At 41.8% G+C, this 27,481-nt stretch overlaps 3 protein-coding genes across 3 annotated transcripts; 2 read left to right on the plus strand and 1 right to left on the minus strand.

The window, feature by feature from the left end:
* Nucleotides 1-81: 81 nt before the first annotated feature.
* On the plus strand, nt 82-8,363 carry apba2a (amyloid beta (A4) precursor protein-binding, family A, member 2a). Its single transcript, XM_076089937.1, has 12 exons — nt 82-197; nt 1,939-3,187; nt 3,424-3,528; nt 3,787-3,826; nt 3,919-4,064; nt 4,647-4,733; nt 4,830-5,015; nt 5,200-5,379; nt 5,531-5,743; nt 6,086-6,205; nt 6,351-6,491; nt 7,317-8,363. Exons 2-12 carry the CDS (start codon nt 1,970-1,972, stop codon nt 7,386-7,388), a joined length of 2,508 nt encoding a protein of 835 aa, XP_075946052.1. The 5' UTR covers nt 82-197; nt 1,939-1,969; the 3' UTR covers nt 7,389-8,363.
* A 334-nt stretch (nt 8,364-8,697) lies between these two features.
* On the minus strand, nt 8,698-10,612 carry duox2 (dual oxidase 2). Its single transcript, XM_076089774.1, has 7 exons — nt 10,454-10,612; nt 10,285-10,342; nt 10,066-10,200; nt 9,656-9,863; nt 9,337-9,551; nt 8,997-9,244; nt 8,698-8,709 (listed from the first exon to the last, which is right to left on the minus strand). The coding sequence occupies exons 1-7, from the start codon at nt 10,598-10,600 to the stop codon at nt 8,698-8,700; spliced, it is 1,023 nt and encodes a 340-aa protein (XP_075945889.1). The 5' UTR covers nt 10,601-10,612.
* Nucleotides 10,613-11,599: 987 nt separating this feature from the next.
* Nucleotides 11,600-23,790, plus strand: duox (dual oxidase). The gene is made up of 33 exons (XM_076089939.1): nt 11,600-11,666; nt 11,751-11,834; nt 11,908-12,066; nt 12,440-12,627; nt 12,779-12,980; nt 14,097-14,263; nt 14,624-14,687; nt 15,066-15,162; nt 15,337-15,427; nt 16,060-16,165; nt 16,331-16,503; nt 16,578-16,753; nt 16,877-16,995; nt 17,093-17,230; nt 17,338-17,451; nt 17,846-18,048; nt 18,366-18,551; nt 18,780-19,005; nt 19,380-19,473; nt 19,563-19,738; nt 19,829-19,898; nt 20,069-20,110; nt 20,569-20,747; nt 20,863-21,093; nt 21,205-21,304; nt 21,396-21,445; nt 21,542-21,669; nt 21,773-21,926; nt 22,090-22,322; nt 22,412-22,570; nt 22,692-22,847; nt 23,446-23,574; nt 23,668-23,790. Exons 1-33 carry the CDS (start codon nt 11,600-11,602, stop codon nt 23,788-23,790), a joined length of 4,584 nt encoding a protein of 1,527 aa, XP_075946054.1.
* The last annotated feature ends 3,691 nt before the right edge of the window (nt 23,791-27,481 follow it).

The raw sequence follows: 27,481 nt of genomic DNA on the forward strand, positions 1-27,481 counted from the left end.
TATGTGTTTATTATGCCTCTGTTTTATCTGTTGAGGGACAGAGCAGTGAGCACATGATGGGGGGGGGGGCGTATTTTCTACACAGGTTCCTGGGCTGCTGTGCGGCTTTTATTCAAAAATCACCATTCCGGAGAGCAATCTGATGTGATCAGCACACGGGCATTTTACAAGGAGGGCCGCCGACAGCACTGATGTTGGTAAGTGGCACGTAGGATTGTCTGTGTATGGATGTGGGGAAAAAATGTAATAGTAATGCATGTGGGCCTATTCGGTTTGCGATAACAGAGCTGTAGACAATGCTGGATGTGCTCCTCTGGTACAACATCAACCCACAAGCTGGATGTCAGCATGGTGCAGTCTCGATGCTTCAAATCAAGGTCGATGTGAATTGCAGCAGCAGGATCAGATTTGCTTCCAGATGGTGAAACCAGCCAAGAGTGTGTGTCTGTCTCTGAGTGTGTGTGTGTGTGTGTGTGTGTGCGTGTGTGTGCGTGTGTGTGCAGGGATGTCAGCTCCATCACTGCGTGCTATATAGCCTACGCAGGCAAACCATACATCTGATTATGTGATCGATATTTTAGCAGATGGGAATGCGGCGTCCACTTGTGTAGAAACCGGAGCAACCACAACAACCACTTCTGCAGGTGCGGCAAAAGTTCAGCGTAATGGGTTTATAAAATACCACCACAAATACGTCAAGGGCAGGGCGAAATGCGTGAAATCATAAAGACTGAGTCTTATTTTTAATGACCACTTCAGCACCATGGAGAGGTCATGATTAGGTCCGCGTGTTGTACTGTATTGATGGTGATCTGGATTAGGTTTGTGTACCTACTCATAATACCATAATCCCATTTGCATTATCACCTGATCAAGACTTTGGACGGTTGGGGTTTTTTTTTTTTTAGTTTGATAAACCAGAATCATATCCCAATGATTGTGCCCAAAACAGCGAAATCGCACAGTTTCTTTTCTTCCAGTTCAGCCTCAAGCTTACATGATTCATGTTTACATGAGGGTGTTGACATGTTTAGACTGGGCGGGTATCAGACCACGTTCAGTGTGATAGCTCTAATAGATTCAGTTCAAATCAAGTCATAAGGCCTTTATTACCAGACGGTGAACAGCATTATCACATTTTATTTTATTTTGTTTAAAATCACGATAGAAATGAAGATAGATTTAATAGAGGGAGGTCTCCGGGGTCTTATTGAGGAATAGTCAGTCCAAACCACCGTATTGTTCCTCAATAAATGTAAAATTGTTTTGTTTGGTATTTTAAATTGATGACTATAAACTATTATTTTCATTTACCAGTCAATCTGTCAATTATTTTCCAATTTGTTTTGTGTGTGTGTGGGGGGGGGGGGGGGGGGGGGGGGGGGTTATAAAAATGGTTGCAGATTAACAGACAGTCAATCGACTAATTCATTAATTGATCAGTATCAATATGACTTTGATTAACTGTGTTGTGATTGGATTATTTTCTTTTTTGTTACTCAAACAATTTATTCTTATTGAATTGTGGCATTATCTGTTCATTTTCCAATAGATATGATGTTGTGTTGTGCCTTAGTCCAGGGGAAACATCCATTCAGAGATGCTGCTCAGATGTCAACATAATGATATACTATTCCACAAATGGTTTCCCAAAGAAGACATAAGTCATGGATCATAAATCTGGCACTCGCACTAACCACACTACATGCTTCAGGGATGAGTTTGTAGCTGATACAAAATCTTAACGGCTAAATAATGTCTGTATTTGTGATAAAGAGAGGCATAACCTGTGGCAGTTCATTTCTACAGGATGTTGGTTACGGTGAAGAATTATGACATGTTTTTGTATAAATTCTATTTTAAAATGTTCTACGAAGTAAGGCAAGGCATAATGCATCTAAAGAAATCTAATTTTTGATTTTCTATAAATGTTCGCAGGGTTGAGGGTAGCGGGCTTACAGGGCCAGTTATGGCTCATGGACAAACGCCAGAAACCATTAACAAAATATTGCTGCCCAGCCCTCCGTGCCCCAGTCCAGGACTCACTAAACAGAGCCAAGAAGAGCAGCAAGGTTTGGTGAGGGAGGAGTCTAAGAAACCACTGTGTACCTTGAAGGATGATAACAACGACCAGCTGATTCCTCCTGTCCCTGCAAGCCACTATTACATGAGTTGTGACCCTAGTCCTGAGGACATGGAGGACACCTGCTCTGAGTACGACAACGTGGGCTCTGATGTGGAGCAGGACTATGATGAGGTGCTGCATTTAAACAAGGAGGGCGTTGTGGACACAAGGTACTACAAACAGTACTCTCCTGAGGACGGTGGCTATATAAAGCATGCAGTAGGTGATAATATTAATGAGAACAGCACTGCTGTTGACCAGATCGCTCCAAGGCCTCGTCACGGCACAGAAATATGTGAGGGATCACAATCAGACACTAAGCCTCACAAAACAGGCCATCGCTTTAGGTCCCATTGTGCTCCGATTGCAGGGGATGAAGCTAAGAGGGAGGTGGGAAAAGGCCATGAGAACAGGTTCTTCTTCAGTGATGGAGATGAGATAGAAGAGGTGCTGGATGGGGCCAAATTTATAGAGGATTTAGAGGAGATGGAGAACAGTGTTCCAAGGAAGAATAGCCTTTATCAGGACAACGACAACGAAAGAATTAGAAAGGGAGGTGATGAAAGGGAAAGAGAAGACGACACTCGAGTCACAAGAAACCATAATATCCCAGGAGCCAGTAAGAAGTGTGAGTCCTCTCACATGGGTGCAAAAGAGAAGGAGAGGCAGGGTAAAGGACGAGGGAGGAAGGCAACAGGAGATGACATGGAGCATATTGTTTCTGGGATCAAAGGATGCACGACCAACAGCAATGAACAGCGTCCAAAGACCTTGTCAAAGGACTGCAAAAAAGCCACTGTGCGGACCAAATCTAGGTCTGGTTCCAGTAAGCCACACCCTCCTCCACCACCTCGTCACTCCCATGCTCAGCCGCCTGCTGACACCCAGAAGGCCCCGCCTCTTAAAGAGACTCCCCCTGTTCCTAGACCCAGTCCCTCCTCTGCTGACAGCCGGGAGAGTGAACCCAGGGTTATCAAGCCATCCCTGGCTCCTCATCACACACCGGAACAACAGAGGGAGCCTCTTGAGGAGAGGCAGAGATGGCCGGAGAAACCCCAGCAGGTAGTCAATGCAAATAGGGCAAACCTTTGTCAGATCTCATTCTGTGTGTCATGTGTTTTTTTCTGTACAATCAACCGTCTCTGTGTCCCAGAGTGAATTAAGTACGATTTTAATTACATGCTTTGTCACAAATAGTCTTTTTCTACTTTTCCCCATTGGGTTATCATCTACACAGGACAATACAAAACATTTAAAACAATCTTGCTGAAGTTAAAACAGATGTTTTTATACAACAGGGTGAGAAGCCAAGCACAGCTGTGATACCTGAGGTCATGCCAGAGCAGGTGAGGAGGCCTCCGTGTCCAGAGCTTGTCCCTGCAGAGGACAGCAATGCACCCAAGGTAAAGACTTATTACACAACAGAAGATATTTTGTCAAAGATGTGATCCAACCACTTTTGATTTATGACCATGGAGTCTTTTTCCATCTTCATAATTTAGTTTTGTATTATCCCCACTAACGTTTGGAGAATGATTTGGCCACAACTCTCAAAGAAATATTTGCTTTGATAATTGATATGGCTGTCTTTTCAGGTATTATTGCCATAACAAAGTTGTCCATTGAAGTCTAACTTATTGACATGATAACTTGTTTTAAAGAACACACAGGAAGCTGCTTCTTTCCCCAGCTTTGAGGATGGTAATTATCTCATAATTATTCTGACAAATGTATTAATTTATTGCAGCACATTACAATGTTTTCCAATGAGAGCTTTTTGTTTTGCTGCATAGTCCCAGGTCCCTGTGAGCCAGAGGATCTTATTGATGGGATCATCTTTGCTGCTAACTACCTTGGCTGCACTCAGGTGTTGTCTGATAAAAACCCATCCAAGTCTGTCCGTATGTCCCAGGCCCATGAAGCTGTCAGTCGTATCAAGGTAATCTGCCTCCTCGGGGAGACAGTCGTTAACATCCATTGATTCAGTTCATATATATTCAAGTCTGCCAAAGATGCTGCTGCATACCGTCTTCCTGTGTCTATGTCTCGAGAATGTAGCAACACTTTTACCAAACACATGACTTTGTGTCTAGAAGAATTGATTCAAAGTTGATGGTGATCTGGGACTTTATGCCATTAGACAAGTGACCTTCAGAGAGACTTTGCTCCCTATACTAATTGTGTGTTTGCAGGTTTAAGAATCACAATTGATGTTTCTGGATACAACAACAAGGTTAATCAGCACTGGCAGATGCCTGGGCTTCCAAAGTAGCTTTTATTTCGGATTTTAATGGAATTCTAAGTGTATACTGTATATCGGTATACCTGTATTGCCAGCAGATTTATTTGTGAAGGCCATGCAGCAGTGTCATTTCTCTACCACACGGTGGAGCTGTTGCATGCCTTTTTTGCTCACCTGCACATGTTAGTGTTTTGATAATGAGCTGAACATTTGCATTGTGAGATAAAAGTACACAAATATTGAACGTCTTATTAAATCAATATGTCATTTATTTCAAAGAGCCAAGATGAAGAATCTCAAATGATGACAGAGGTGGATCTGTTCATCTCCACTAAAGCTGTCAAAGTGCTGAATGCTGACACACAGGTTAGGACCTCTTTGTGTGTTGATTGAGCTGCCCTTCTGTGTTGAATCTATTTTCAGAAATAATGAGCAAAGCTTGACATTGTTTTTGCTCCGTAGGAGACAATGATGGACAGTGCCTTGAGGACCATCTCCTACATAGCCGACATTGGCAGTATTGTTGTTCTGATGGCACGGAGGCGCATGTCTCAGGCCTCATCAGAGGACTTCTCAGAATCTCCCGACACTGCCAGCGAAGGGAAGAATCAGTACAGGATGATCTGCTATGTTTTTGAGTCAGAGGATGTGAGTGTTTGCTGCTAAACTGATCATACATTTTTATTTTTTTTATTTTTTTTTACTTTAGTTTTGTTTTAGATATTTGTTCTATGGTCACTAAAACATTGTGACGTGTCTCACCTCCTTGCTGTTGTCAACTCGGATAGCCTCTCTGCTGAGTAGTTTTCCCCAAACTCTCCCTTTCCCACAGGCACAGCTCATTGCACAGTCCATCGGTCAGGCTTTTAGCGTGGCCTACAGAGAGTTCCTGCGAGCCAATGGCATCAACCCGACCGACTTGAGCCAGAAACAATACAGTGACATCATCAACTCCCAGGAAATGTACCACGATGACCTCGTCCATTTCTCAAACTCAGACAACTGTAAAGAGGTGTGACATTTTTTTATTTGGCTGCAGGGGAATTGTGGATGATGGACAGACGGATTTATAAATCACTGTACCAGAACCTCACAAATCTACTAAACCTTGACATTCCAAATGTGCTTGAAAACGATTAAGAAAGGCTTCCTCTTTGTTCCAGCTGAATGTGGAGAAGCAGAAAGGGGAGATCCTCGGTGTGGTGATCGTTGAGTCTGGTTGGGGCTCCATTCTGCCCACCGTCATCCTGGCCAGTATGCTGAACAGCGGCCCTGCAGCTCGCTCTGGAAGACTCAGTGTTGGGGACCAGATCATGTCCATCAATGACACCAGCCTGGTGGGGCTGCCACTTGCCACCTGCCAGGGCATCATCAAAGTACGCAGCGTCATGCACCTCCGGTTGTCACATATGCAGTGTTCATTCAATCGTCTAAGGAAATAACACAACATAAACAATTTCCTGGTGGTTAGACAATGCTGCTCAAACAGACTATTTGTTGCAGACTATGTTTAGCTGTGGATTTAGTTCAGTGGTACTATTTAACAAGATGTATGTAGGAACAAATCAAAAAGAGCTGCTGCTCCCATGTTTTTAATATTTATTCAGACACTAATAGAGGAATAAGTTATATAAGACTTTGACTTCAGGTAATCATCAGACTTGTCCTTTAAAAATGACTGTAACTTTAATGTGTGTTTTTATGTGTTTTTGGTCCAGGGTCTGAAGAATCAGGTGACGGTGAAGCTGAGTATTGTGAGCTGCCCTCCTGTCACCACTGTCCTGATCAAGAGACCCGATCTCAAGTTCCAGCTGGGTTTCAGTGTGCAGAATGGCATTGTGAGTAAGCCCTTGTTCGTATGAATCATTACACTAAACTTTGTGTTGAGGCTAAATTTGAAAGGACGCAGCTGTTTTTAAGGAGTGAGGGCTGTGCTGTATACGATGCAGTTACACGCAAAGTGTCTTTTTGTCACATCCTCAGATCTGCAGTCTGATGCGAGGCGGCATAGCTGAACGAGGCGGTGTTCGTGTTGGACACAGAATCATTGAAATAAATGGTCAGAGTGTTGTGGCCATGGCACATGAGAAGATTGTTCAAACCCTGTCTGTCTCAGTGGGTGAGGTAAGAAGACATCATGCCACAAGATAGCAATTTTCACTGATTACTGCACCACACAAATCACTGTACCATGCAGGCCTTTTCAAGTCATACCTACAGATTAGATCCGTTTTAGGTTAGTTAAAGACCTTTGGTTACCTACTTCATGGTAATCCTGCATGCATTTTTATGACGTAAACGCTGATAGAATATTCCAGCATATGAGGAATGATTGTTTGAGAACACTTGGCTGGTCAGAAATGAAGAAATATGCAATTCCATTCAATGTCAACCTAACCTAATTACCGCAAATCTACAAATTTGTGCATATCCTTATCTACCACCAAATGGATACTGTGTTTCAAAAGAACAGTTTGACATACTGATTTTTTTGTTTATTAGCTTTCTTGCCGTGTGTTGTCTCATGCCTGTACGGTAAATATGAAACTACCACCAGCAGCTGCTTAGCTTAGCATAAAGACTTAAAACAGGGGCAACCAGCTAGCTTGGTACAAAATCTAGTGCCTCTAAATCTCATTTAAAGTCCGGCGCATAAACTCTCTCAAAGTTTCATTTTTACACCTCGGCTTTTGTAGGGATTAAATATGCAAGATACAACAGGTTAGTGAGCAAGGTGCGTCTGCTACTCAGCTTTCACCAGCTGTTGATTACACAGTATCATTTCTCCCAGCGTATGTCTCCTTTAAAGCCAAAGAAGCATATTCTTTATTCACTAATGGATTCAAGGTCTCCTCTGACTGAAGGGAGTAAATTAGGCTAAGTGATGTGATTAGGACTGCGCCTCTGAAGTTGACAGTGTAATTGTTCCCCTCCCCTCATCTCTGCCAGATCAACATGAAGACGATGCCTGCTGTGATGTTCAGACTGCTGACAGGACAGGAGACGCCTATCTACATATAGAGACCCTGCATGGATCAGCCCACTGTAGTTCTGCATGTCTGGCTGTGGGGAGCCGATGGACAGATGATGGACAGGTGGCTCAGTGGGACGAGGGGAATTTATTTTTCTATCATTTTATTTTCTCGGCCTCTTGTTGCAATGCTGTAAAGAACATCCAGTTCTCATTTTCAGGTTTTATCTTGAATTACATTGTCATAATGGCCTTACAATGTGAATACTCTGTCTGTGGTACTGTGCGTGAGTTTCTGGTGTTGAAGAGAAGTAGCTTTAAGGTCATGATTATTTTCTTATGAAGAGATAAATTAGTACATTTATTTTTTATTTAGTCATTTTTATAATGTGTATGGAGTTTAACAATGTACTTCTACTGTAAATACTTTGGATTACTCAAGGACTTGGTTGGGAAGGCCATATTACTCCTACAGTATATGCATGTTATTATGAAGAATTACTGACCAGGGATTCATTCTCAATCCAATAATATAATCTACAACAGTAAGTATTAAATGATGATAATAATATGCTGTACAAAGGCACTAAACTATGTGTATTATGGTGATGCTGAAGGCCAAAGACACACCTACTTTTCACATGCAGTATGGGTGATCATTACCTTTACCAGAGCGTACAGTACAAGAATGTATCACAATATACATTACTGAATGAATGTAATGTTATAACACACTAAGAATACAATCTCACAGAATAATGCTTGTTGTTTTTATTTTATTGTGGTGGTACTGGCAGAGAAAAGTACTCACAGACAAGACGTAAAGTACATTCTCCTCTATTTGAAATGAATCAATTGCTCCAATCCCAGCAGTTTGGTTTTCATTCTTCCTCTCGTTCTTTCACATTTATTTGGATCTCAGAAGCTGTTATGGAAGGATGCTTCAACCAATGACGCTGCTCAGACAATATGTACAAATTAGACCGTGTGTTGTTGCCGTGGCAACGTGCATGCCTCACAAGAAGTCCTGAAGAGGCCATCAAAATGTAATCAATATTAAACTATACATTGTTTTGTTTCATCTTTCATTTCTCATGAAAAAAGAGTTGAGCAACGATAGACCTATAAGCCGTACTGATCGGTGTATGGATCCCATACAAATGTACATATTGTACTTACAACTACTGCACCATGACAATGAACTTTACATACACAACTATTCACAGTTAAATCATGCATAACACATAACAGGCTCTCATAGATAATTCAAACAGGTGTGAAGTTAGACACTCCTGTAACACATTCAGCAAAAATATCTTCAAGTATTAGCTGGATTCGCTGGGGGAAACCAGGACGGCTTCAGACGTGCTCCTAAAACACAGAAACAAAATCATGTCAGTCAACAAGCAGAAAAAGTGGATATAACTTCCTTAAATACTAAATGGACATTATTGTGCAGGATTCATGACGTATATGGTGTGGTGGCTGAAATAGCAGTGATTCGTCTTATTTCAATCTTGCATCCCTTATTAATACCACAGTGGTCACAGAACTGAATATGTATTTTGCAACAATAAATGCATATCAAAGTCAAATTTTTCAACAGATTATTTTATGTACAATGAATAAAGCACTGTTGCTGCTTGTAAATAAATGACTAATCCATTGCTAGATGGGTCAAAAGAGAGAATTACCCTCTCAGTGTCGCCACTTACCGCCATGACTTTTGATGTCAGTGGTGAAATTGTCACTCCATCAAGAAAAACTGCATTCAGGTAGCCCTCCCCATAAGAAACTTCCTCGTCTTCATAACTGTCGACGCCAACACTGAAAGCCTCTTTCATTTTTTCTGGTATCAGAAAGTTCAACGTCACCATCAGAATCCCGATGACGGCGCACAGCACACCTGGAAATCATTTCAGTTAGTAGAAATATCGCTCTGTGTGCCAGTTTACAGTACAAAACATATGAAATGAGTGTGCAGCTTCTCATCTTTACCTGTAGCCAGAGCCAGCCAGAACGAATGGCTGTACTCGATTTCAAAGGAGTCACTTCCTATGGAGAAAACACACTGCGGCACGTTCATGATGGTGGAGAAGGAGGCCATGGAGAAGAAGATGAAGGCAGCAGTGGCCATCATCATGTACCCGGCGTACAGAACGACCGGCATAGAGAAGAGGATATTGGCGAGCATCCAGCAGCAAAATGCCGTCCTGTGAAAGTGTGCAGCCGTTTTAACATCCGCTACTTTTAACATTCATCTGCTGAAGGCGAGGGTTTATTAATACAAATTCAAACTGTTGGCAGTTGTCATTACCAGAGGGTTGCAGAGGCATATCGTCCAGAGTATCTGTATTGAAAGATGAGTCCACATGGGCTGCTCAGGGTGAATTTCTCAGCGATGTACAGGATGGGGTTGGGTAAACCTTTCTCCAGAGCTTCCTCATACTCTTCTTCCATAGTTTCATGCCAGGTGAACATCTCATTGTAGTCAATGGTCTCGTTGAACTGTACAACAGGATTCCCTGTGAGAGAAAACAGCCACACATTTATGACAGATGCACCTAAAACACACATATCCCACAAAATAGTGTTAATGACAGAACTTGCAGGATCGGACTACTGAGCAAACATCTTACAGATCTAAGTTGTGCAAAGCATTAGAGCTGCCAGTGTATGAGTGTATTATCAACATATCTGCACACAACAGCAGCAACAGTGACTCACCCTTTAGTGTCACATTAATGCCGTACAGTCCAACATGCAAGCCGATGTCAGCGTTAACCACTGCGTTGCTGAAAGACTTGTAGGTGGCATTAGTGGTCATTCTGGCCTCGGCCCAGTCATTGGTAAAGTTGAGCACTAGAGGAGACACAAAGTGATGAGTGACGTTGGCAGGAAAAGGAAAATCAGTGATTTATTCAACGACAAGAATACAAAACTCACCCACTATCACCACTCCTATGAACAAGCTGATAGTTATTCGACACATCCAGAACAGCCTCTGATAGGAACAGAAAGGGCTCAATTATTTAGGGTGCATTAAATCAAAAAGGAGACAATAATTCTGAGGTTTTTGCAGTGCGTAATAGTTAATGTGATGCTTTGCACTCACCGACTTCCCTCTTATCCCTGGCAGAATGAGAAGAAGACTGACTGCCAGCACAAGAAAGACTAGAATAATGGTGAGCAAGCGGCCACTGAAGATGAAGGAGGTCCTTTGTAGAGGGTAGAATGGGTAAATGTCATCGTAGAAAGTCATCTTAGCTCCTTAGCTGAGACTAGACAGTAACAGAGAAGACAGTGTTAGTGGCGGGGCTCTCAGTTTCCCCCAGAGGCAGACATAGCAGCACTTGTTCCTTATACGTGATGGGACGTATATATTCCTGCCGTGTAACATGGCACACGATGAAGCACAACCATGTCTGACTCACGTAATATCCTCTAGTGACACAGTCTATCTTTGCTGCAAATAAATGGATGCAACTAAAGCATGCAATTCAAGCTCATCCAACTGACCACCTCAGTTAGTGTAGTATAAATAGGTGCTCTTGATTTTAATTCACTCATTTGAATGTAAATGTAAATAAAAGTTTAAAGTAAAACCCATCAATGAAACAGAGGAAATGCAAAAGATCTTTCTTACCTGAAAGTTGAGAGACGAGTATGGCAGAAGAAGAAGAGAGTCAAATGTGAATGTTGAGGGAACATACACTTCTTTTATACCCCCTGCCCCCTTTGTTTGACCGAGGAGGAGGATGCATTGACTGGAATGCTGTGGAAAAGAGGTGTGATCCAGAAGTAATGACCATTCCCATTTTTGGCAACACAGGTCTCATGCAGTTTGTGATCAGCTGTGCAATGCAAGTTGACTTTAGTTATTGCACCATCCCTCACCTGCACTTATCCTCCTGCACTACAACTCCTCCTGCACTACTGCACTTCAGCCTCTCCAGTGGGTAAGACTCAACTATTTCATCTTCTCCCATCAAACACAAACTGATTCAGGAAACAGGACGTTTTCTTTGAATGTCTGCAGTTTATAGGTAACGTTTTGGTGGTCATCCCAAAAGGTGTCAGCTGTAGAATTAAACGTCCTGCCTTATCTTTCTTGCTAAACCAACAAAGTGTATTACATAGAAATATAATAGAAATATGAGGTTGTCTGTGAAATGTCTGTTACCTTCACCTTGCCTTTACTTTCCAGAAGTCCTTCACTCCTCTCGGCGGCAGACTGAGCTGAGGAGCATCTCTCGCATCAATGGATTTGCGTAAACGGGTTTGGAGTATCTGCGCAGCGGTTGGCTTGGTGCTCATAGTCAGTGAACGTAAGTACCCAACAAGTGTACTTCATAGTCAGCTACTCGGTTAACCTATAAAAGTGCTGTTTAAACCCGACATGTCTTGAACAGAGTCACGCTGTGAAAAAAACTGGGAGGTTCCTCGCTTCGACGGCTGGTACAACAGTTTGGGATATCCCAGACGCGGAGCTGTCGGTAAGTTTCAAGTTTGCAGCAGCACCAGCAGACGCTCACAGCCTGCCAACACACTGTACTTGTGCTCGCGCAGGTTCTCGCCTTGTGCGCCTTGTGCCCGCGCATTACTGGGACGGAGTCTACCAACCTGTCCAGGAGCCGCCAAACCCCCGCAGACTGAGCAGCCTGCTGGCCGGGGGCCCCTCCGGTTTGCCCTCAACACGCAACCAGACCGTGCTCTCTCTGTTCTTTGGTAAATATATCAGGCAGTGTGTTGCATTGAAGTGGACGATGAAAAAATATTAAATCAGAAGGCAGAATTGACCCAAACTGAACGTCTGTTGTGAGTGTGCACCAATATGGCGCACTGATATTTTTCAACCCATATCTTACCGACATGCAGGTGCAAGATTTTATCTACAAGATTTTAATACTTTCACTATTACTCATGTAAAAGTTATATTAACCAACTCCTCGATAAGATTTTACAAATGCATATTGCAAATTAAAACTTATATTGACTGATATTTAACCAATCAAGATGAATCTGATCTGTCTTCAAACAAACACTCCGGAGCCAAATAGTTTTTTGTAGTGACGTTTTTAAAATTATTTTTACTTCTCAGGTTATCATGTTTCTTTTGAAGTGTTTGACTCAAGAAATCCTGGGTGTCCACCTGAGTTCATGAACATCCCAGTTCCAAAAGGTGACCCTGTCTTTGACCCCACTGCCACTGGAAAAGTCCTGCTGCCCTTCCAGAGAGGACCGTGGGACAAAGAGTCCGGGCAGAGCCCCAGTAATCCTCGCACACAGGTATCAATCTTGATGAAATAAAAACAGTGCATGTGAACAGTAAATTAAGATCTGTAGCAGCTCCGAAAAGGCACTTTGCATTATGTTACCGGACATTTAAACTTTTCATCAAGTGCGGTCATTTTAGAAAAAACAAATACATCACATGCAGGTCAACTTGGTGACCACATGGATAGATGGCAGCTCCATCTATGGCCCCTCCACGTCCTGGTCTGACTCCCTGAGAAGCTTCTCTGGAGGGCTCTTGACTTCAGGCCCTGAGTGGAACATGCCAAATCAGGCAAGAGGACACAGTTTCATGTGGGCCGCCGCTGACCCCACTACAGGAGACCACGGACCTCACGGGCTTCTTGGTGAGACATTTTACACCTAATACTTCAGATGTGACCTGAAACACTTTTTGCAATATAGGTAATTTGATTACAGTACCAGACACTGATGTATATATCATCAGGAGCATTTTATAAAGCTGTTTTTTCCACTAAACTCTAGACTGAATGCCATTGATTTACTCAAAAGCAGTCAAACATTATTTCCTCTGTACCTGGAGTGCAGTACATCCAAACATATAGTTAAGGTTGATTTATTGAAGATATGTTGGCTGGAGCTCCACCCAAAACAATGGAGCTCAGTGACATTTAATTTATGGCCTTTAAAGCTCCAAACTCAACAGCAATCTCTCTTTTCAAGTTCCCAAAAATCCACTGCTCTGCCTGTGAAAATTCATTTTTCAGTGAGAGGTCATTATTACACACACAAACTAGTTGAAATTGCACATAAAAGATCTCCAAATCTCAGCTAATCTGATCCAAAACTATCTGGTGGCACAGATTTCACTCAAGATAAGATTACATATGTTTTAGTGTGTGTTTGGCTGAACTAAACCTTTTAACAATCAGGTGCCGGAACAGTTTTTTATACTGTATGTGGTAATACTAACAATACTGCAAGCAGCTGAACTCAAGCGGCAAGAATTTCTTGCAAATGGTATGCATGGGTTGCAGCCTGTGAGGCTTAGTCAAAAGAGGCCCTGCCTGACGTGAGTTGTGACTCTTTAATTATTGCGTTAATGGCTTGTCACACTCACCACAGTAAATCCCTCTCTCTATAGCACAGAGGATGCCGTACAGGTGTCATGACACCAGTGTTTTGTTGCTTGTGTTTGTAAAAGGTGTGTAGTTATTATGTGGGGTGGAGGCGGAGGATCTTCTGATGTTGTCACCGCTCTGTTGTCACGTCCTTAAAAACAAACATCCAAATTATCATTCCATTTGTGGTCAGAGATCCTCATCAATAAATGTAATGGGAGCGTGTCACTATACTGAAACGTTTTTTTTATAGCATTTTATATGAAAAACGCGTTAAATAAACAGCCTCTTCTCTGTTTATTGTGTTGTAGCTATAGTGATGTTGATTCACATGATGGAAGAGCAGAATTCCCTATAATTTGTGCCATCTTCTGTGTCCAGAGTTGGGAAATGCCTGGGCCAATGAGAACATGTTCACAGCAGCAGAGGGGATTATCTGGTTTCGCTACCACAATTATGTAGCTTCCAAACTGCATGAGGAACACCCAGAGTGGTCAGACGAAAAGCTGTTTCAAAACGCCAGGAAGATCGTTGTTGCCACATTCCAGGTAGGAAGAAAAGTCTCCATGTAATCCTCCCGCTACTCAGGCTGCTGATTTTATTTGCACTCTGGAGAGAGCAACGCCGGGTGGTTGTGATTTTATGGATGAAATTGTTGGTTTCAGTTTAAGGGCGAAGGCTCGCCTCTCATTTGTTTGATTAGTCGAGTCTGTCCACTGCAAAAACTGTCCTCAACAGCATTGCACACATGCTAATTACCTTTTCTTCTTCTATTGAAAACAACTGTGTTTTTTGTCATATCAAACCCCAAATAGCAAGAGCAACCGCACCTTAAAAGGAGGAAAATACAGTTTTAGTGGATTCAGAAGAGCTGCAATAACTTCCATCCCTGCTGTTTTTCCACACAGAATATTGCTCTCTACGACTGGCTGCCTGGATATCTTGGAGACAAAAAGCTCCCTCCTTACCCAGGTAAGACTCAGCCACAGTGCGTGTACGTACAAGTGGAGGGGAACAGGTAATGCACTGGTGACCACAAGCCGTGGTCAGGTGAGCTATCGTTGTTGGTGTTTGACAAATATGTGCTCCGTCAGCAAAGCATCACCCCGAGTCTCCTTCTTCTGCTGAATAAGCACCGCAGCTGCAGAAAGTTAAAGGGACAATGGTGAGATGAGCCCATCACTGACCATTCACTCTTCATTTTCATATTCACACTGCTTTTGTTGCCTCAGGTTGAACATTTGGATGATGATATAGGGTGTTTGCATGCATGAGGATTGTTTCAACTTGCAAGTTATTTTGTTCTTCTTGTATTGGTTTGTAATTTTTTTGGGATTTCTCTGTATGCAGGTTACCAGAAGTTTGTTGATCCGGGGGTCTCTCCTGAGTTTCAGGCTGCTGCCATTCGATTTGGCATCACTATGGCCCCACCTGGTGTTTACATGAGGTACTATTCGGTAAACACATTATGAAAAATCAAAGCTTACTGTGTTTAGTGGGCTTTGGTTGAGTGTGAATTTTCTATGGGCTGCTGTGAACAGTGTCAGACATAAAAAAAAAAATAGTATGTACTAATTTTTAGAAATCAAACCCACCGCATCGGCTCTCCTTTTTCTTGCAGAAACAGAACCTGCCATTTTAGGAAGCTTGTCAACGCAGATGGCAGCTCATCACCAGCAATGCGTCTTTGTAACAGCTTTTGGAAACGTCAGGTATATTATGATCATACTTCTGTATTTTCATATTAGTGTAAGGAATATGTTTACGGTAAATTGACTCATGTGCTCATTTAAACACTATATGCTTTTATCACCTCAAACTGTCTCTCCACCACTTTCTGACGCCGCTTACTTTGAAAGTCTTTCTTCTAAGTAGTTGCATAATGATTTTTTTGAAAATGAGAGCAGGCAGTGAAGTTACATTTAGTACAATTATTAATGTATGGAGACAGTGGAAAAGTACTGAGGGAGAAGAGCAGAGAAGCTCTGGAAGGATTTTAATCAGGATCTTTTGTGGCTTCAGAGGCAGGAAACAACAATGTGGGTCTCTGAGCTCGAATGAGGCCGTCTGTAGACATGTTTCGCCAGAGTTAATTACGAATCACTTTACATGTGTTTCTTTAGATTCTCATCTATAAATTCTCAGTTATGTTTTTCATTTAAAAGTTAGTGTTTGCGTAATGAATATCATGGATGACTGTGATCTGTTGAATTGGAGATACAGTGAGCAAATAAGACTAATATGTTTGTGTATTTTAAAGGGTCCCTGATGCCACACACACACACACACACACACACACATACACACATCATATTTTTTAATGCTTTTGTCAATCTGCTTCCAGACAGACGATGTTAAGACAACAAGCCAGGACATAGACGACCTCCTCATGGGAATGGCTTCGCAGATTGCAGAGAGAGAAGACAATGTTGTCGTGGAGGACTTAAGAGGTCATTAATCATCCTCATTCACTGCATGTATAAGTACCACATAAGTCAAGCAATCATAAATATAAAATGGGAATCTGTAATAAAATCACTCTGCATATCATTCATTAACATGTTTCAGGTTATAGACTAATATTCACAGCTCTGATCTGATTTGCACCCTGACAGACTTCATGTACGGACCCCTGAGGTTCACCCGGACAGATCTGGTGGCCATAACTATCCAAAGAGGAAGAGACTTTGGCCTGCGTAGTTACACTGAGGTCAGAAAAGCTCTGGATCTGCCTCCTGTCAACACATTTGAAGACATAAATCCTGAGCTCAACAGCACCAACCCACAGGTAAAAATTGTTAAACAAAGATTGATCCACTTGCATAAAAATAGTGAATTAAATTGTGTTCTTGTGTCCAACAGTTGCTCAACGATATTGCAGAACTGTACAGCAGAGACATCTCAAAACTGGAGCTCTTCCCTGGAGGACTACTGGAATCTCTTGATGGTCCGGGTCCAGTTTTCTCCGCGATCATCTTGGACCAGTTTGAACGCATTAGAAACGGAGACCGCTTCTGGTTCGAGAACAAACAGAATGGGTAAGCTCCTCTCTGAAAGACTTAAAATAGAAAATGGTTGTGATAGTGTCTGATCAGTATTGTGTGATTTACCTCATATGCCGATCACCTTACTACAGCTGTGATCTTTGGGGTGTTTTCCAGTTTGTTCACAGATGAGGAGATCGAGATGATCCGCAATGTGACCTTTCATGACGTTCTTATCGCAGTCACAAGTGCAGAAACCACTGATATACAAAATAATGTGTTCTTCTGGAAGGATGGTAAACGTGTATTTGATTAATAAACAAAACTTGGATTTTGTTCAAATCAGTGATATAATATTTAAAGGATGGATAAACAAACTCTCTTTTGCCATAGGTGACCCTTGTCCTCAGCCAGCTCAACTGAACACATCAATGCTCCATCCCTGCACTAATGCTACCAAGCTCAATTACTTTGATGGGAGCCAAGCTGGCTTTGGGATATTTATCATTATTCTGTTCCTCTTTCCTGTTGGTCAGTACCACATCCACAAATCCATCTCCTTTTGCACAGCAATAATACTAATTTCAGCCGTTTGGTTGTGACACTGATAATCCAATTTAATTATTCTACTTTCACAGTTAGTTTTCTGGTGGCCTGCATGGTGGCGTATCTCCGCAAGTACAGGTACAGGAAGTTCCAGAGAAGAAGAAAAGCTGGTGACAGAACAGAGGAGCCAGCTGTGGAAGTCACGGGTACGCAATCCGTGGGGATTTAAAAAATACTTCTAATACTTCTAATAATGTCCAATGTTAGTGAAAACAGAATATATTTAAGTCAGGCTTTTACAATTGACTCAATGTCAATCACTAATAAACATCAGCTGACTATCAGCAGCTGTGATTTACTGCAGGGCTGGGCTGCAGCAGCCAGTATGTATGCCACATGGTATATCAACACAGCTATCAAACTGAGCTGATTATATGCATTTATGACCTTTCATGAGATATATCCTGTCAGCTACAGAACCCAACCTATAAACTCTACAAAAACTGATAGCAAGTTATTCAAAGGTGACAATGAAACCAAACTGGTAGTTGTGCTATTTTACACCTGCAGTCCTAATCATCATCTGCTTTTGCTCTCCAGCCTACGAGTGGCAGGGCCATAAAAAACCTCTGCAACCCGTCAGCGTGGAGCTCGATGAGAAGAGAAGGCTGCAGGTCTTTGACAAATCTGGGTCCGCTCACCGCTGTCTCAATCTGGGCAACCAGAACTACGTAGACATCCTTCTCTCCAACGACCGGCACCAGAAAGCTCTGCTGCTCAAAGTAGCAAAAGAGTACGACCTGGTGAGCATCTGGAGATGGGAGTTGGGTGGGGGGGGGGGGGGGGGGGATTTATACCTTCAGGTTCTGAAAAAAAAGCTGCAGTGTGATTCAAGTTATAGGAAAAAAAAGGTTTTCTTTTTTAATGTTGCTGCTGTTTCATTTTGTCTAAGTATAAACATCAAACGCTTTCTCCCTTTACCGGGGGAGTTATTTTGCACCTCATTCAATCAATGAGCATGATTCTGCAGATGTACCTGATCTAAATCACTTTTATCCTTATTTATACCCTATTTTATCTCACTCCAGTCCTGTCTTTCTTCTCCTGTCTGCACACGCAGGTGCTGTTTTTTGATGACGAGAGCAAACGTGCAGCGTTTATCAAGCATCTGCGGCCGGGGTTGACAGACCTCGTGCAGGAGATTAGAGTGATGGAGATGAGAGAGAGGGAACTGCTGAAGGAGGCTTTAACCAAAGAGCAGAGGGCTCAGATTGTGGAAACTTTCATTCGACACGCTTTCTCAAAGGTACCGCCAGCCTCTGGTTGTTTACCTCATCCTCCGCTCCGTTACAGCGGCAGCAGATTTAAGCTCGGCCACAAAATGTCGTCAATCCTTGTTTGAGGTCAAATTAGGTCTGACCTGCAGCCAAAATAACTAATTGTTGGTCTTGATGGTGACCTCATCTGTGATGGACAAACGGTAACCTCAGTTAACGTCGGTGATATTACTAATGACATACCCTCTGGTGCACAGGTCTTGGAAATAGAGAAGTGTGACGCTGGGGACATGAGTGGCGTTTCCCACAAGAAAGCCAGAGAGGTTCTCCAGTGCGAGCTGACAGCGTCTGAGTTTGCCGATGCTCTCGGCCTCAAGCCCAACTCCTTATTTGTAGACTCCATGTTCACACTCGCCGATAAAGATGGAAACGGATACCTCTCCTTCCGAGAGTTTCTCGATGTGATGGTTATCTTTATGAAAGGTAAAATGAAGGGCTCCGAGGTGCTGTAGCCTTGTTGTGTATCTAGGTGTGCTGCTATCAAAACAGTGCATAACATGTAAATCATGAGAATTTGAGCATATTTTTATATTATAAAATCCTAACAATTCAACTCAACAGAATTTATGAAACAGCATTTAGAACATCATTTGAAACTTTCCAGTGGATGATCTACTCCGACTGTCCAGCTGCCAATAAAAATAAAGTTACAGAACGAATGAAATCAGTTAAATCAATAAATCAAGCAAAGTAAAGTACAGAAGAAGCGGGCAATGTCGGATATTTGATAAAAAGGTTGATGTCATGAATAATTCTAGTCCTACATTATGTCGTTGATGATGTTTGTATTTAATCAGGGTCTTCTGAGGAAAAATCTAAACTGATGTTCTCCATGAACGACATTGATGGAACTGGTTTCTTATCAAAAGAGGAATTTGTCAGGATGCTCAGGTTTGATCAATGTTTCCTTTTTCTTCATGACTGCACCAAGTATTTTTTCTGTCTGATGGTTCATCTTTGCCCTTTTTGATGTACTGCAGGTCTTTCATTGAAATCTCAAATGGTGCTCTGTCAAAGAGCCAGGCAGAGGACGGCATCAGGGCCATGATGCAGGCAGCAGGCTTTGATGACAAGGAGAAAATCACATGGGAGGACTTCCATTTCCTCCTGCGGGACCACGAGAAGGAGCTGCAGTTTGCCCAACTCAATGTCAAAGGTTGGAAAAAAAGTCTTGTCTAAGAAGATCTTTTCTTTAAGTCCTCATCTCTCTGACCTGGTGAAATGAATGTGTCTGCTGTGTGTGCAGGGATGGAGAAACAGGGAAAGAAGCGGATGAGTCGAGACCAGAGAGTGTCCTTCATCTGTTCAGGAAACAGGTCAGAGAACGGGACACAGGCTGTGATCACTCATCCAGATCACAAATGTAACAACCGGTGCTTGTCACTGTGGATAAAAACAACGATCCGCTGTAGCTTTGTCACTCATTTCATTTATATATCCCAAGTGACTATTGTGTCCCAGCTTGCAATCTTTTTTTTGTTTGCAGCAGCTACAAGACAGATGGACCGGAGTTACGAAGACGGAAAAAGTTTGTTCAATATTTGATTTTTCTTGCTCTTGCAAATGACTGGATGGAAAGATAATATGACAACAAACAAAACTCACCATAGAGAAGTTAAACATATTAGAAGTTCTGATTGTCGTCTCAAAGTATTTACTGTAAACTACCTCCCCTTCCCCCTCCCCAACCCCCCAAGTTAAAAAAACTATTTCAGTTCCTTTTGCACAAGTTTCTTTGTAGTGTTTATGTATTGAGGAAACTGGTTGTGTGGAAAATCATGGCAGCCTGTGGTTTACCAAAATGTTATGAATTTATGAAGTTGCAGATATGATGCAACTGCTCTTGAGTCCCTCTAACTAACGTAGAAAGTTAAAGCATCACACGCTACTTCCTCTGTGGCTGGGTGACCTCAATATGATCAAAAGCTCCACAGCTAAATACAAGAGTATCCTCTGAGTAAAAATGATAGTTTTCAATATTTTCAGGTTAGGTGTCAACACTCCAAATGTCTATGTGAAGCCCAAGCGTGAGCAGTACATAAGGAACCCAATCCAACAAAAGATCCAGCACTTCAAACGTTTCATTGAGAATTATCGCCGTCATATCGTCTGCTTCACCGTCGTGTACGGCATCACAGCTGGCGTGGCGCTCGAAAGATGCTACTGTGAGTAGAAATCATTCCTCTCCTTGTTCAGCTTCCTCACTATGTTAATATGTTATCGTCCTCTTTTGACCCTCATGCATTTCTTTTCTGACCTAATTAAAAACATTGTTTTCAGACTACAGTTTGCAGTCCGATTCGACGGGTATCCCCGAGACTACCCTGGTGGGCATCGTTGTCTCCCGTGGCTCGGCCGCCTCCATCTCCTTCCTGTTTCCCTACATGCTCCTCACTGTGTGTCGCAACCTCATCACGCTGTGCCGAGAGACATTCCTCAACCGCTACATCCCCTTCGACGCAGCCATTGATTTTCATCGTTTCATGGCCATGACCGCCATCCTTCTTACAGGTTGGTAGCCCGGAGGAGATAAAAGCAGAGAGCGATGGTGGAAAGTTAAGTTCTGATGTCTTCACCTGTTTATTTGTGTGAGCTCACTCCTATTTCCTGTTCCAACTGTAGTTGTTCATAGTTTGGGCCATGTGTTGAACGTCTACATCTTCTCCATCAGCAACCTCAGCATCCTGTCTTGTCTGTTCCCCAAAGTCTTTTTCAACAACGGGTAACGTTTGAAATATCTGCCTGATTTAATCAGCTATTTCTACACTTTGTGGAGAGCTACGTTGCTGATTCACAGTGTGTTTTCATGTTAGGTCTGAACTTCCTCTGAAGTGGTCATGGTGGTTCTTTCAAACCATTCCAGGTATTATAGGAAACAGTTTTTTACGACCTCCAGTGGTACATGCTTGTTATATTATGCTTTAATCCTGTTTTTTGTTCTTCTTTGTCCTTTTCCTAGGAATGACTGGTGTATTGCTTCTTTTTACTTTGGCATTTATGTATGTTTTTGCCTCACACTATTTCCGTCGCATCAGCTTCCGTGGATTTTGGATCACACATTACCTCTACATTGTTGTGTACATTCTAGTAAGTACTTATCAGACTTTAAAGTACCCCAAATGCACTCTGCAGTCATGTGGCTTGCATGATGCAGTTTTTACGAATAATGTGACGCTGGCTTTGTCAACAGACAGTTCTTCATGGCAGTTTCGCCCTGATCCAAGAGCCCTGTTTCTACATCTACTTAATTCCACCTGCACTGCTCTTCCTGCTGGACAAACTGATCAGCTTGAGCAGGAAAAACATGGAGATCCCGGTGCTCAGAGCTGAGCTGCTGCCTTCAGGTGACTCTTCTGGAAATTCGTCAAAATGTCTTGTTATTCTCTGTCTCTCCTTGATTTTAGTCTTCAACTAGTTTCACTTTTCCATTGTCTTCACTGAAATCACGTAATGATTGCGTGCATTGTGCATTCAAGTTCACACTTCCCTCGGCTTTCCTACCTGTAGGTGTGACACATCTGGAGTTCAAGCGACCACAGGGCTTCGTGTATCGTTCAGGCCAGTGGGTTCGTATTGCATGCCTGATTTTGGACACAGATGAGTACCACCCATTCACACTGACGTCAGCCCCGCACGAAGAGACGCTGAGCCTGCACATCCGAGCTGTGGGGCCCTGGACCAGCCAGCTCAGAGACCTCTACACCGAAGAAAACCTGCTCGAGCTCGGAGCCTATCCAAAGGCAGGTTAAAGCATTGTTTTGTGTGTGGAAATAGTTTCATCGTGTTCTCCATTCTTTGTCTTGATAGTCATATCTTATTTCATCCTAAGCTGTACTTGGATGGTCCGTTCGGTGAGGGCCATCAGGAGTGGATTGACTTTGAGGTGTCTGTTCTGGTGGGAGGAGGAATTGGAGTCACCCCATTCACCTCCATCCTGAAAGACCTGGTGTTCAAGTCCTCCATCAAGTCCAAGATTCTGTGTAAAAAGGTACTGCTTAAAAACCTACAATACATTTTGTCTTGAATCCGCCCCTGAGGCATTATTGATTTGTGCAAGAAGTTCACTCTTTCTCTCTTTTCTCTCTCAAACATTCACTGGTTGTTTGAAGGTGTACTTCATCTGGGTGACACGAACACAGCGTCAGTTTGAGTGGGTGTCAGACATCATCAGGGAGGTGGAGGAGATGGACACCCAGGAGCTAGTCTCAGTCCACATCTACATCACGCAGGTGGCCGAAAAGTTCGACCTCCGCACCACCATGCTGGTGAGATCCAAGTGTAGAAAGAAAAAGTCAACAGAAATACTGAAATATATTTAACAATTACACATATCAATTCATTTTAATGTTTACTTCCAAAAGGGTGCTTCATTTCAGTAACAGTTCAATATTTGGAGAAATATACTCCCTCTCTTTATAGCTGGGAGTTAGATGAGAAGATTGATACCACTCTCAAATGTGCGATAATTATGAAGCTTCAGCCAGCAGTCGGTTACCTTAGCTTAGCATAAAGACTAGAAACAGAGGGAAACTGCTAGCCTGGCTCCATCCAAAGATAGCAAAATCTGCCTACCAGCACTAAGAAATAGTTAGTAATAGTAAGAAAAACGCCACATAAAACCTCAACTTCTTGTTTTTGCAGATTAAGATAAACAAGATATAACGTGTTCCACTTTGTCTAGTCTTAATGCTAAGCTAAGCTAACCGGCAGCTGGCTGTAACTTCATATTCAGCATAGCAGATTATCACTAATCTTCTTATCTAATCAAACCCTCGTGAAGAAAGATAATAACATACTTCCTCAAACTGTTCTTTTAATAGTAATGAAATCCACCAATGATCCCTCACCCTTATCTTTTGGCAGTACGTGTGTGAGCGCCACTTTCAGAAGGTGTGGAGCCGCAGTCTCTTCACCGGCCTGCGCTCCGTCACTCACTTCGGCCGGCCGCCCCTGGTGTCCTTTCTCAGCTCACTGCAGGAAGTTCACCCCGAGGTCAGTCCTTCATCCATTTTCAGCTACCTCGTGTTTGTCTGAAACATTGCCCAATACATCAGCTTACTTTTCAACTTGTATTATTATCTGCAGGTGGGTAAAATCGGTGTATTCAGCTGCGGACCACCTGGACTGACCAAGAACGTGGAGAAAGCTTGCCAGCAGATGAACAAGAGGGATCAGGCCCATTTTATACATCACTATGAGAACTTCTGACCTGCCTCTTAGCATTGGACTACATGGTTGCAGAACGAAAGATGAGACACTTTACAATGGAGAATACAAGTTACTAAAGCAGTTGATGACAAAATCACACAATCACAGAAACAATGTTGGACGTTTTGATTTAATGTAATGTCTACCGATTAAATGTGTCTTCTTCTTTACATCTATATTCTCTATTTGTGAATATTATTGTTATACATTAATTTCTATCAGTCAAGGATGAGATTTCTTTATTTCTTATATCACAAAAACATACATGATTATATTCACAAGATATGTCAAATCATTTCTAATCATCATGCGAGTTCTTATTTGCTGTTTGACTCAAATATGTAACTGGCGTTACCTGTCATGTCATTACTTTGTTGGATTGATTTTATGTCATTGATTTCTTGTGTTTTGTGTGAAATATGTGGAACAAATAAAATCACATTTTACAATAGATTTGTAACACTGTCATGTCAGTCACTACCACATTCATAACAGCAGCTGTAAATGTCTTGTCTTTGTACATACGATTATGTAAGAACCTGTGGGAACCTGTGCAGTTGAAGTTCTCTTGATTCTGCTGTTGGCTCCTTCTGGTGCTTCTAGCTTTTGGACTAAAATTATACTTCAATTAACGCAAACTCCTAAATTTGATTTGTTGGTTGAGTGATATGCCAGACAGCTCCTCCACCCAGAATGATAATAATAAAGTAAATATGTGGATTTTCCACAGGGGGGTGAATCTTTTCTTGGTGCCAGATGAATTTATGAGTTATTATTATTCATGAGTTAAAGCTCTAGGCCATCATTCTCTGACTCACTGAACTCACATTTATGTGTTTGATATTTGCACAATAAATTGGGTGCTACTACGACACAGTCCCAAAACAATGGGCTGTACACGTTTGTTTGCTTATCAAATACACTCAAGATAAATTTAAAGAATTAAAGAACTGAGTCGTTATCATGGAGGCCTAGTGAAACTTCCCGAGCAGGATAAAAGTAACAAGCTTACTCAGTCACGAGGGTAGTTGTGTGTTCTGTTTGAGTTTCATCTGAGAGGCACAAGGAAGGAGACAGCACTTCAGCCTAAGGACATGTGTGACAAGTGCGTGTGTTGTCAGGCAAAAACATCCAGTGAGACATTGAACCTCTAGCTATAATCATGCCGATTGCAATTACAAGAATCAGCCTGCAAGCTGATGGAAACAATGCCGTTTTTCTTTTACTTCTATTTACTCAGGGTTGTTTCATTTAGCGCAATGGGAGCTTTTTCAGGAACGCCCTACTCCTGTCACACACATTCACACCTGGCAGCCCAGTTCAACCATCGTCTGATGGCTGATGGGCAACGCCTTGATCGATAGCGGCTCAGCATTTGTACTGAGGGAGGGACAAGCACTGCGATTTCATGATCCCAATCAAAAGTTATGTTTTGTGGTTCAGTGGTTACAGAGACTGAAACAGGTTCATACAATGGAAAAAAAATCTACAACTGACAATAGACACCTTTATACGAAGATGGACCTGTGTTACATTATACCTAAATGCTTAAACAATCGAGAAGGGTTGGGGTAACAATGGTTGGGGTAACACAACTGTGCTCTACTATCAGGACTACAATTGTTAGGCCCACTAATAATAATCCTGCTTTGCGACGAATGCCAACCTTTTGTAAAAACAGTTTCTTTCATTCATTGTATTTATTTATTAAATTCTTATGATTTAATTCTGCTTCAGTATTTTTCTTTCCCTTTTATTAATATTCCTTTTTGAGTACATGTGTGAAATGTATACATGTAGGAATGTATATGTATTGGTATGCTGTGTGTATGTAGGTGGATAAAGGCAGATGCATAGTATATGTATGTGTATTTCTGTGTATATGTGCATGTATTTACATATATGTTTAGATAGGTACTCGTTAATAGCCAAAATATTAGTATTGTTATTATTTTTATCATGTGCCTTTATTTATTTTTTTAGAGGTCGTATGTCAGGGACTGTTCTATTGAGTTAAAAATGTAAATCCAACTGGTGACCTTCTCGTCACCAGCTGGATTAATTAGAAGATTCCGTAACACTACAAATTATTCGACTCATTTTTAAAAGAGTACTGCACCAATTCAGCATTGCACTCCTATAACATTGTCAAACTCACATTAAAAAATGTTTTTATTGTGTTATGATAATAATCTTTCTTGACTTGAATAACTCTTTCTTTATTACATTCATACAGAGATACGGAAAGTCAGAAATACACCTTTATCTTACTGTGGAAATGATATCTTATATTATCTTCAGGAAATGTTTTGCATTGTTTCTGTTCTTATCTCTTTGCAGTGGAAATTACCCAATTTCCCGACTGCCGTCATTAGAATCTCATTCTATCTATCTATTCTATTCTATTAATTTAATCTAATCTGATATCACTTTTAGTTCTCTGGAAAAGAAGTTGTTGAATATTTGGTCCAGAAATTACATTAAAAGATAAAAATAAAAGAGCTTAGACACATTAAAAAAGCAGACGCTTATACTGTGACATTGCTCCTGCATTACCTAGTCTTTCTTTGTATTGTCACTTTCACTTATTTGCCAACACTTGTACAGCTGTCACACAAATGTTCTGGCATTGTGCTTATAACAAGTCAAGCAGAAGTTTAGTCATAAGAACAAGAACAGGATGTTGCTGACGTAACCGTATGACTCAACTTCTAAGACGGAGCAACCAAATTAAAACGTCAGTCTGTGTGCCAGCAGTGAGAAAACTGATAAGAGTGGAACGAGATCAAGAAGTTCTCAGTCAACTACATAATGGGAGAACAAACAGGAGAGCCTCTTTCCAACAATCAAGTCATGATCAAACGTATTACCGACACTTGATAAGCCTTTTCTTTATTTTATACTAAGATACACCCCACACAAGCTGGAAAACCCCCACTTGTCCATCGTCAATCACTCAAAACAAGGTTAATTTCCTGGAAGTGCTCACCACCTTGGCACAAAGGACAGGCAAACATCATGTCCTGTGTTTTTTGATTCTTATCATGGAAAAGTTGTTTTTGTTAAAACTGTCATTTAGAAATCTCAGACCGACATCAAAGGGATTACATCATTCACACTGTATGCCAGTTATTGCCTGCTTTGGAAGAGGCAATTTATTCTTAGGATTTATGAAAATATTTGGCAAGGGTCAATGAGAAAGGGTCTGCTGTGAATTGTTACAGCTCAGATCCACATACATTGCTTTCAAACTGGTCCTAACTGTAGGCTACTACATGTTGCATTTTCAACTATCATTCTCAACCTAATGATACCTACTTCCTTAGAAAGGCAGCAAAGTAGAGAAAAAAGGATTTGGAGTCAAAGGCTCTTGAAAGCCAAACTGTGTAATAGATATGTAAGTTGTAAAACCGTTTTTTTTTTTTGCCTTTTTATGCTGATTAACCATTATCACAAACTTCACATAAAGCCTTAATCAGATACTATGCTTGGATAACAAGCACATATACGTGTATACTCCACGGGCACACCTCTCAGGGCTCACCTCACATGACGTGGAGACACTCCTGGAGGAATGGCACTTTACTCCGAATGGCAGAGCAGGACCGTTCACTCTGTATGCGTTATAATATAACGCTTCAGCAGTTGGTCAAATCAAGCAGGCATTTCCCAAAAATACAGTGTTTTTAGT

Source organism: Anarhichas minor, unplaced genomic scaffold (genome assembly GCF_050575085.1).
Source record: "Anarhichas minor isolate MPS153535 unplaced genomic scaffold, ASM5057508v1 ptg000011l, whole genome shotgun sequence".
Taxonomy (NCBI): Eukaryota; Metazoa; Chordata; class Actinopteri; order Perciformes; family Anarhichadidae; genus Anarhichas; species Anarhichas minor.